This window comes from Neopelma chrysocephalum, unplaced genomic scaffold, assembly GCF_003984885.1.
Source record: "Neopelma chrysocephalum unplaced genomic scaffold, ASM398488v2 Primary Assembly neopelma1_75, whole genome shotgun sequence".
NCBI lineage: Eukaryota > Metazoa > Chordata > Aves > Passeriformes > Pipridae > Neopelma > Neopelma chrysocephalum.
Window position 1 is genome coordinate 5,415,362 of NW_020897736.1, and position 12,014 is coordinate 5,427,375.

Below are 12,014 nucleotides of genomic sequence, written 5' to 3' on the forward strand. Positions count from 1 at the left end.
ATATTTTGTGCCCTCTTTAGCATATATCTCAGTGATGAGATATTTACCTTCTGTTTAGCTGACGGTATTTAAACTCATCTCTACCCTTGCCTACTGCACAAAAGAAAAAAAAAAATCAATAAAATATCTGGCAACATTTATTATGTTATTTCTAATGGCCCATTAAAATGACACTTCCGTATTATGGAATAAGTACCATTGTCAAAACAGTGCTCTCTACTGATGGAATGTGTTTTCCAAATATTTTTTTAAATAGTAGTATTTTCAATCACAAAAGCCTACTCTTCTGAATCAACCAGAGGCATTATTATTTGTTTTTATTAACACATACAAAATTATTAGGGTATACAAATGTGTTTCCTTTTCTTGACACAGTGAAAACTAAATAAATGGGCATTACAGCATTAGTTTACATCACATTTTGTTTCAAAAAAACACAGTTTATGATTAAACAAATAGGTTTATATATATATATATATAAAAAAAGAGCTTGAAATAGCTGGATAACAAATAATTGATTTTTACTATCAAAAGGCTGGGAGCAATTGTGTCCCCTGTGATTGTGCCCTTAGCTTTCAAACTGTGACCTCCACTGATATGAGTTTCTATTAAAAAAAAAAACAAAGAGAACAACAACAAAAAAAACCTCAACAAAACAAACACCAACCAACTCCCCCCAAAAAAACCCAAAACACCAACTCCCCCCAAAACACAAAACCTCAAAGCAATGGCACAACTTTCCGCAGGACAGTGTTTTTTCCTGACGGCTTCAAGCACAAATGAATTATTTTAAATATCACATAAACCTACGGTAAATTAAAAAAATAGAAGATTACTTTACACAATGCATGGAAACCATTTGTAGTGAGCACAAACATTTACAACGGTGTCAGGTTTTTTCCTTGCATAACCCATACTCACACACAAACCACTTTTCAAAAGAATTAGTGAAATACTCAGTCCACTTTTGTTTCTTTTATACAATATGAAATGGTTACAATACCATAGTATTTTTTTAGAATAAGTTAAACATCAAGACATATGGCAATAGCATTGTTCTATTCTTTCTACATACATATGAAATCCCAAATTTCAGTCTATTTTTATTCAGTCACAAAAATGAATAAAGACTTAAGATCCAGTTATACTGGAAAACTAGACTAGTTCTAGAAACCACAAATACTGTAAGCACTTTGGTATAATATGTACAGATTGTGCTGTCAATGTCATGCTTGCATACTAGAATTGATAACAGATTTCCACTGGTGAATTAAAGTAAAAAAGGTACTGTAAGACTTGCTCTCGTATTTCTTTTTCTCTTTGGAAACGATTCAGTCAAAGAAGACACACCACAAGTACACACACAGCATTTGTGTTATGTGACTACAAATTAAATATTAAAGTATTTTTTAAATACAATGCAAGGCCAGTCTTCTTAAGTGCATAGAACGTAATGCAGAATACTGTTGGTTACAGGGGCAAGTACAAAGACATGAAACATTTTAACAGATACTGAATAATGTTCTTATTAAAAAGAGGTGTGGATGAGAATAAGCATTCTTCTATTGTTACAAACATCAACGTGTTTTATCCCCCACCGGTAAAAGAAACCATGAAAGAATCATGAAAGATATCTGCTGCATCCATTTTATCTCTTCCTTTCAAAGGCTTAGAATTGCACCTTCAAACTCTTATAAGCAGTTTGGATATTTGGTTGGGGTTCCCTTCCCCTTTTTTTTTCTATTTATAACAAAAATTCTTCTCTTCCTGAAAGTGGAACTCAAAAAGTGCATTTTAAATTAAAGAATTAAAGGGTTTAATTTTCCCCCCGTTTTATGGATGCATTTGTTGTGGTTCAGAAATTGTAGCGTAACCTATTCATTCTTTCTATCACTATAATTTATCAGGCAATGCTGCCAAATTAAGTAGCCCCTCCTCTTGCAAAGCAAATGGTATTAAATTCTAAGAAATCCAAAATACTGCAATCTTTATTCAAGTGAAATGCAAACTTAAGGAGCAAGGACTGCAGGATTTTCAGCAGATTTGGACTGTATGCAAAGTTTTCCCAAATTTGTATTTTCTCTTTTGGATTTTGGGATACAGTAAACTGCAAATATCATGTTCCACTAATACTGCAAGTCAGCTTCAGATTAAGGTCTCATGAACAAAATGGTAGCCCCAAAACTCTCAACCCAACCAGAGGAAACTCAGCTCAATGGCTAACTCTTTTCTTACACAACACCACAACTCATTTAATATGTAAACACAAGGGATGACGGTCCTCATTTAAAGCTCCTATTTTTGGCAAGTAATACTTCACAGGTATCAGAAATACTCTAGTTAATGTCTCCATATTTCCCCCATTTCTAAGATGTTCTCTTTTCCTTACAGAAGTTTTAGCTATTCAACATCAAACCAAACAATTGCACAAAAACTACAGCACCAAGCTTTGCTGACTCAAACTGCCGGAGAGCACACACAGGAGAAAACAATTTGACTGTGGTTGTCGAGCGGGCTAGAAGTCAAATGAGTTTCAATAAAACTAATGTTAACACATTCCTTAATTGAAATGATTAATTCTTAGCAGAATAAATTAAGATCAGTCTGATCTTACTGTAAGCTAGTTGGTGACCCAGCCAGACTTTTGTGCAGATTGGGGTTTTGACTGTGCCTGTTCCGACTGCGAACAGATGAAAACATTGTGTTGCAACCTGGGACTTTGCATTTGTGGAGCTGGCGGAGATGCACAGTTTTGTAATGAGCCCTGAAAGTTCCTTTATTACTGTATGTTTTTTGACATATATGACAAGTTATTGGCAAACTGGAAGGTAAATTTGTAAAGTTTTGATTAGCTTTGTCAATCAAAGTACAGTCTTGGTAGAGTTCATCGTTGGCCATTAGGCTGGGTCCTTCACAGCTTTCATCACTATCATCCAAGGGCATGGTGCATATTTCACTTCCTCCATCAGAATCCCAAGAAGAATGAGCACTGCTCTCAGATTTAATGCTGGAAGTAGTGCTTAGATCCAGAACAGCTCCATCATTTAATGGATCGTATCCATAACTCTCAGAACAGGGTTCTCTAATTTTGCTCATTGGAAAAACGTAGCTGCCTGTTCTGTTCATTCCTTTGAAGATTACAGAAGTATGTCCAACATGTTGTTTTAAAGAGACATCTTGGCAAAACTCCTTAGCCATGTCTTTCAAGAGGTATGTTGCATTGAAATGGTTGTTGAATTCCAGTGTATCTTTAGTCAGAAGCTTATGATGAAGATTTAGGTTTGAACTATGTCTAGAAGAACAAAGACAAGCTTAGCAAGAAAGTGTTTCGCCTCACTCAACAGCTGTTTCATAATGATCATTAACAAAGAAAAAAATCAATATTTAGTAGCATGCATGAACTGTATACTTCTAATTTGACCAACTGCCACACTGGGAGTGCACATGGACGATTTACACATGACTGGGTTTCTGAATTTGCTTGCACTGGCATATATCAGAAATAACTACAGAAATCAATGTTTCAGATTCTCTCCTGCATTGTGGACAGCTGCCTGCTCTGCTAGATCTAGTGCTGGGCCTAAAAGAGTTGGGGGACAGACTTAAAACTGCAAATTGAACTGAGAGCAGAGAACGAACTGAGACGGGTAAGAAACAAGATTCTTTTGCAATGGACAAAGCAGGAAAGGAGTGACACCTGAGTCTGCAAAACCTGTTGATGATCTCAAGTACCATAACCACGTGCAGTTGTACACAGCAGTACAGAGCTTTTTCTTGACAGGAAGTTCCTTGAAAAAAGGAATATTGAATTTTATGCAACTTGCAGTTTTCGAATGGGCATCTCTGGATTCTGTTTAAAACCACCAAAACATACAAAATCACTGCTCCTCATTGAATAGTATCAATCAGCTCACTGGGAACTTCCAGGCTCTGTCTAGAAGATTATAAGACTGGCAAAATATTTGTTTTTCCCCTTGCCATCATGCTTTAATCAGAACCATGAATTGTTCCAAAAGGCACAGAAATATTTTGTGCTTGCAGTCACAGTACTCTTATGTTAAAGTCTAGAAACTTCTGCAAAGTTGTTCCAAATAACTATTGTTTTGTACAAAGCTTGTGAACTTTCTTCTGAGTTGGCTTGCCTTTTTTTTTTCCCTTAAATAAACCATTTTCCAAAAGCACCTATGCTAAAGCCTATCTGAATATATTGGTGTGGGAAGGAATCTGTGGCATGTGGATGCAAATCTTACTGCTGGCCTTCTTTCCTGTGGCCCATATCGCAATTACAGTGGAGAGGAATTCACATCTGGGAAGATGCAGGCAGCAGACCAGGGTATGAAGCCCTGCCAGCAGCAGATGAAACTGTGCATCTCAGATGCAGCGGCCAGTCCTCAGAGACCAGCCCATCCTCTCTCTGGACTGCATCAGCTGGCTCCAGCACTCCTAGCAGATTACAGACAATCTAAACCTTGTGTCACTCTGAACTACTATCCAGGCGTGTTTCCTGCAGCCAAAAGCTGCTGTAACACTTACAGAGAGCTGGAAAACTTACCACACTTTGTTGCACTTGAATAGGTTTGTTACCTATCACTGACCGGTTCAGATACACAACTGAGGGTCAACAACAAAACTCCAGTTCTCGTTTCTCAGCCTACGTGCATAATAGGCTGAAATAAAATGAATTACAGCCACACAATGCTGCAGCTAACAGTAAGCTGAATTAAGGTCGTGGTATAGTTTAGGAATTAGTATGTAATGTCACAGAAAAGCAGTACTGATGTGGATACACACCAGACAGGGTTAGTTCGACTACCACTGCATAATGTTAATTTTGTACTGACAAAGACTAATGTTCCTTTTCTTACAGGCTTTTTCTCACCAGTCTGTTGCAAATCCTTGATTAAAGCAAGGACCAGGGCAAGTGAAGATTTCCTGAATTGATCTCATTGCCTTTCCATTAAAGAACACTGTATACATTAAAATACACATGAAAGTACATATTAAACATGTAAGTCCACACATGCATCTACTGGAAAATTGCTGAATTCAAACCCTTGTGGCTTTCCCTTTATGTTCAAAAGTATTCCTTCAACTATTGCAGTCTTTATCAGTTATGAAATTTTCATGGCTTTATTTAATACCTCGTAGTCTAGTGGAAAGGAAATGTTTCTTTCAATGGATTTTCATTTTATGAATGTTCTGATAAGTTATCATACCTGTTATACGAGGATACACAGAAAATATTCGTAGGCTCCATTCCTCAAACACTCATTTTAATTTCAAATCAGGCTCCATTGTGATGGTAAAATAAATACAATTTTGTTTATAATTTTCTTACCTGTCTCGACTTCTACGAGAAGGGAAAGCAGCATTACAGCCCTCAACTGTGCAAATATGCATTTCTTTGAGATGTACATTTTTGAAATGCATTTTTACACTGTAAGGGTTTTTAAAAGTCTTCTTACAGATGTCACAATGAAAGCGGCTTTCTTCCTTCTGAATCCCTAGTGCATGTTGACTGACATGATCCATATCTTTAGAGTCTTCAAAACAAGGAATGGCAGCACCCCTGTTTGACAAAGTGCTGAAAAAGCCCCCGGTCAGCAAGTGGTGTTGCAATTCAGGGCAGTCATTTTTAGGAATCCTGTGCTTTGACTGCTCTTTAATATACATGGGGGCTTCAGTCATTGGTTTTATAACATCACTGTGGTGGTGTTTTGGATCTTCATACATAATCTCATGGGAAACTACTTTTAATGGTTGGTTTTCTTCTGGTTTAACCTCTTTCTCACAGTGTTGCAATTCATTCTCAGAGATATCCTCGATGTATTTGTTATTTGGCGCAAAGACAGATTCAAAATACTTTGGGCCCTCTACCCCAGAGAGAGATTTCCATGAATTACCTGAATGGGGGGGCTTTTCCACCCTGTCGGCCACTCGCTTCTCTATCTTATGCTCACAGGTCTCAAGCTCTCCATCGCTTACCACTTGCAGACGTGTGTCGTCTTCAGAACTGGCGACATCGCTGCTTTCATGAGGTGTCTCAACAGCTTCTTTCTCTATCTTGATGGGCATGCTCGACTTACGAGACTTCTTCTTGGGGACCATGTCAAAGGGCAATTCATTTGAAACAAGCTGCTCTGGTATTGAGGAAGAAACAAGAGGCAGAGAAGGAAGAGTACCTGGAGTATTAGCAAGCTCAGCTGGTGTGACTGGACTACGGTAAAAAGGAAGAACAGGCTGTACTGTCTTCAGGTTTGGAAAGAGGACACCGTTGTGTCCAATACTGGAAAATCCAGCCTGACCTTTTGAATCCGTACAAGAGCTGGCATAGCTGGAAATAGTTCTGCTATCCGGCGTTAAAATTGTAAATTCTGTCCTTTTACTATCTCCAGGTCCAGCAATGCTCAAACTGTTTCTTAGATCTTTATCCCTGTTATTTCTATTCATTGGCATGTGGAGTCTGGGGTTAGGATTTGCACTGTGACGATTTCGGCTGCGCAAAGAGCTAAATACCATATTGCAGCCCTCGATGGTGCATTTGTGCTTTATCTTCAGATGAACTGCATTGTAATGTATTTTCAGAGTACCTTTGTCATAAAATGTCTTTTCACATGCAGTGCAGAAAACACGCCCTTTCCTTGGCCCAGCACCATTTTTTTCAACAGATTTAATTTTGTTTTCTGGAGACAGTGCTGTCATTTCAAGCTTTGCTGCTGTATTATGTGAACTGGAATCACTTAAAAGGGCATCATCTTCTGTTTTAGTGACATCTGGACCATTTAAGCTCCTCTCATTTTCAACTTGAAATGGTGCAGAAGTAGAAGTTAAGAAGCTGCTTTCAGAAAATGGTATCTGAAGATCTTGTTTGGTTTCATTGTTGTGGTCTTGACCTTGCTCAATCAAATGTCTTTCTGGTGGTGAACCTATCAAAGGTGGAGGCACTGGACTGAAAAACTGAAATGGCAGCATGAAAGCCATGTTATTGACAATATTCTCAAAGGGATGAATGTTGGTGGGACTCATTTTGTCCAAGGAAGCAGAAAAATTTGGGCTGTGTGGATTGCAGCTCTCAATGAATGCCCTAATATCCAAATTGGCAGTTGGTGGTGGTATTATAATTGATTGCCCTTCTTTCTCTTGAATTGCCATTAACTCTACAATGGACTTAGTTTCTCCAAAGCGAAGAAACTGCTGCAAAGTAGCCAGTTCTTCTTCAGTGGTCATTATGCTCCAGTGATCCAGCACCTTTCCTGAAGCATCCTAAAGCCAAAAATATTTAAATGAGTCAGTTAAGGAAAACAAAAAACACCTCCCCTCAAATCTCTCATTTTTTCAGGGACTAAAATTTCTTCTCTAGCAAAATGATAAAAACATTCCATTTAATGAGATCAATGCCAATTCTGTGATAATTTCTTCCAAATGTTACCACATTAGTGATATTATTTCTTTCTGAACTGACAGTAATACCTTTCAATAAACTATCTTTTTCCACAAAAATTAAGACACGTTATTTGAACAACAGTTAGTATCCTGTAAGTACAGACAGCAGAGATGGAGCAATCAGACCAAGATTTAGCTCCTCATTTAAGTCAAGTATTCTTTCATTGCAAGTTTAATAATCTTCCAAGCAACTAAGATCAGAGAACAAATGAACCTGTATTGATCTATTGCCAGTGTTCACAGAGCACAGCTGTAATTACACTAGTGTTGGAGTTCTTTCAAACTCTAGCTATGCCTAACTTTTCCCAATAACTACAATAAATATTTTATCACAGAACATGTATTTGATGGCCTACTGAGATTTTTCACAGTGCATGTAAGAGTTTCTAAGATGATGAAGAACGTAACATTATAAATTTTTCATGTGGTAGAGGTTCAAGGTAATTGATTCCATATTTTTAATCCTAACACTAAAAAGCAAGATTATCAAGACCATTAAATATTGATTCGTGTCATAATGCAAGATCATAATGTTACATTACATAAAAGGTAACTTCCACAGCAGCAAGGACTAATGTCAGTGTAAGCTCATAGGCCCAAATACATCCTTGCTGTAGCTCCAGTAAGGTCAGTAGCACTACACCAGAGATGAATATTGTCCCTGGTGTTTAAGATGATGGCAAGTTTATTTCTTGATGTATTATTCTGCTGTATAAAGGCAAACTCACTGTTTAAATAAGACTGGAGAAAATTCTGAAGCCTTTACTTTGATACATTCCCAGTAACTTTTCCTTTTAATCCTTGCTTACCTTTGTTGATAGATTTGAGCAAGTAGGAAGATTTCAATTAAGTCCAACTAAGAAAAGAGACCAATGACAGAAAATGCACCCTTTCTTTTCTGGCATTAAGCTTGTACAAGTCTACTACTCCCTTTCAGCTGTGCCAAGTTGTTAACACGTTGTGAACCACTGAGAACATTAAGCTAGAAAAACTACTAAACTATCATATTTATATTAAAAAAGCCCCTCTAAATACCTGCAGCACATATCCACGTATATAATCCTGCAGTGTCCAATCCAGAGCATGGAGGATCTGTATTACCTCTTCCTGCTTCAGAACACTGAAAAGCCGATCTAGCAGAATTTTAAGGCGCACAGGAATGGCTTGGGTTCCGTACAACATGAGGCTACTGATATCAAAGACAACATTGGATTGAACTATTTCTACTTGGCTTGATGGGTAGAGATTGGGAATCCTTAATTTGCTGAGGGCTGAAAATAAAAATCACGAAATATAAATAAACTCGAGTCACAAGAGACAGGTAAAATTAAATGTAACTAATATTGCAGTGGGGGGGGGGGTTGAGGGAGTGACACAAAAAGCATGTTACAGGGAGGAGGATCCTAAATGGTTTTCTATAGATTGTAAAAACAAGTATTACCATGTGCTACCCATCCATGCCGGCACTGGTCACATTGTCGCTGATTTATTTTCCCAGGTTTGAAACACTGACAACTACAGTTCACGAGAGTGCATCGGATAGCCTGCGGATCAAGGGAAAGGATGAGAGGTAATACAGGCACCATTTAGAGTGTGCAGATCATACACAGACAGTACACCCATAAAATGCACAGAAGACAGTTAACATACCATCATATACCTATCAATGTGCAATATAAGTAATCCAGGCAAAACTTGAATTATACAAGACTGCCTCTGCTTGAAAGAGAACTGGTCACCAGGTGGAACACCGGAATGTTACAGAAGCAGTATATTTAATGATATATGTAGCAACAATTCTCTGGATTTATTTAGGCTGAAGCACCTTTATAACAATTATAAAGTGTCATAAATTATGCATTCATCTAAGCTATGATCCTCATGTATGATCACTTTTTCAGGAAGGTTTGAAAACAAAGACATACAGGTGTCTCTCTTGCAGAGAGACTGCAATATAGGAAGTTCTAATGAGCAATGCATTAGCTCTGCATAGATACCGTGCCTTACACACGCAGGATCCACATGGAATAGATGTATTCTGTCAAACACACAGGGGTTCCCTAATGCTTCTCAGTAACAGAGCCTACCAAAAAGTACTGCAACTCCTCAAAGACTGAACAATCACATTTTGTAAGAGAAATGCCTGAAAGCAAAATAGAGCACACAGAGAGCAACCAGTTGCACCGTTCAATTTGTACATCACTTTACTCTCACCAAGGTCATCTATAATGCAAATCAAATTAGTATTCAGATATCCATAATCAACAGGGTGATGCAAACTTGCTTCCTGGAATATATGCTTTCCTCTGTATGTGCCCATCTGCTGGAGAGGCAAACAGACAACCTGGAGGTCCTAGTTAAAGCTCCATAGGGATTGCTATAGAGCAATGCATTTGTGGGATTCTGCATTGCTTGGATCTGATACTGAAAATAGTTCCCGCATAAACGGAATATTAATTAAGGAAGGGAAGGCAAAGAAATTGATGTGCAGAAAGTCTGCACTGGAATAATAAGGAAAAAAAGTTAGATTATGCAATTGTAAAATGTCTGTATTTTTCTGCCTTTAAAGCAATATGTTCCTGCTCCTCGTTATCCAAAATGGGGACGTCCATTCCTTATAATACCCATAGGAAAGCAAGATAAGATTTCGGGAAAAAAAGAAACGTGGCAATTCCCACATTGGCACTTTCTGAAAACATACAAAGCAGCAAGCTTTTGGACAATCAGGCTAAGAAAGATGGATGGAGGAAATGTTTAAAATCAAAAGGACATGAGAGAAAGGTAATTTCACTGGGTTTTGCAATGGGCGTTTCATTAGACTTGAAGAATTTGGCTGACTAAGGGCAGAAGAGGACACTATATACATAAGCCTGCTACAAACAAGCATGTTCATAACATTTGGATGTCTAGTGCTTTATAGCAATGGATTTGGACTGAGATTTTAAAATCTCAGTATCTGTCCTACCCAGGAGTTAGTTTACATGCACATCTCCAAACTGCAGTGGCTTTGCGCCGAGACTCCTCTGTATTTGAAGGACTGGAACAAGTGGCAACAGGGCCGTAGAAATCTCTGAATCACTTTGCCTTTAATCTTTTAAAGGAGCCATTGCAAAATACTGAATTCTTGAGAAAAGCTCTATGCTGCCCATAAAGTCGTAAAATACACATCAATACCGTCCACAGTGTGAATTGCTTCACTTTAATGGAGGATACATTTTCACTTAGATGCTGAAATCCTTTCATATAGCAATAAAAAGCCATACATTTCTTATAGAAAGGCTGAGGGAAAAGAAGTTGTAGTTGACTGCTGATTTATTTCTATCACAAGATATCAAACAATAATGCAGTTCAAGTCTTCTACCTCTGTGCACACATAATATTCTGGGACTTGCGTGGACGGAACACCTTCCACAGGCGACCCTGCTAGGTTTGGTAAGCTACAGTGCATTCCATAAGTGCAACTTTTGCATTCCCTTCAGACAAAATTACAAATGAGTACTTCCTTTTTCTGCAAGAAGTAACAGAAATATGCACAATGAAAAAAGCTGTCATGAGGATAAGTTAATTGAGATTTCAAAATTTTTGTCATTCCTTCTCCTTTGGACATGTTCCACAAACCACTGACCTTTAAAACTATTTTTTTTACTTAATTTTTGTACTTAGACAAGAAAGATATGCTACACCAAATTCTGCATTTTTTGTCTAAGAACTTTTATATGGTAATGTATTTATTTTGCTTTCCTGTGTATGTGTAGAAGACTGCATATGCAAAAACCAGAACAAGTAAAAGGAGGACATTTTGTGTTACATATATGAAAACAGCTGTTAAAAAGGCAGGAGAACTCCCTTCTATTTTAAATATTGAACTTACCCCCTCTAAGGTTAATACATTATTGCTTCTGGAAACTAGTCTTAGATGTAGTTAGCTTGTATACTGCTAATATATCAAAGGTGTACTCTCAAATCATGGATCTGTTGCTGACTTAAAAAAATTACTTGAAAGAAACCCTAAGAAGAAACAAGTGTTATCTTCAGGTTTATAGCATTTCCCTTCATTTGTGCCTGTCACAGTCTGTGTCTCCTAAAACTTTTTTAGCAACATTTGCTTTAATATAGTCACAGAGAATATAGAAAATGGCAAAATTAACTTTTAAAATAATCTATTTTGAATTGTCATGGTCAGCTTAAAAAGGTACTTGTAAAAGATGCACTTTGATTATCTCCAAAATTAACTTATATCAGACTTTAATGAAGAGAAATGGAGCAAAACTTCATGACAATAATACCCTTGGTCTTTTGCCTGTTAATCCTTAATACGCCTATTCTAAGGTACTGTAATTATATCAAGTCTTTTAATAAGCTTTATTTTCCTAACAAGTGGAATGTACACACAATTTCATTCTACAGAACAAAGGAAAAACTTTCTGTATTGCATACATGTAAAGCTTGAAAATTGTAATTAAAGGATTGGAAAAGGTAGATGGAAATCAAAGTGGAAATTTTTTAAAGTACAATCCTTTCATTCACATAATTATTTAGTTTCATTTTCCAGAAACACAAGGTAGATGTCC

General features: G+C 37.3%; 1 protein-coding gene across 2 annotated transcripts in view; it reads right to left on the minus strand.

Moving 5' to 3' along the window:
* Window positions 1–151: 151 nt before the first annotated feature.
* BNC1 (basonuclin 1) overlaps window positions 152–12,014 on the minus strand; it is a 75,208-nt gene continuing 63,345 nt past the window's right edge. For both annotated transcript variants that reach the window (XM_027688148.1, XM_027688149.1), the window contains exons 2-5: window positions 8,885–8,987; window positions 8,479–8,714; window positions 5,339–7,263; window positions 152–3,292 (exon numbers count right to left, since the gene is read on the minus strand). In XM_027688148.1, coding sequence (XP_027543949.1) covers window positions 2,611–3,292; window positions 5,339–7,263; window positions 8,479–8,714; window positions 8,885–8,987 — 2,946 coding nt within the window. In that variant the 3' untranslated portion in view covers window positions 152–2,610. The remainder of the gene's footprint in view (window positions 3,293–5,338; window positions 7,264–8,478; window positions 8,715–8,884; window positions 8,988–12,014) is intronic.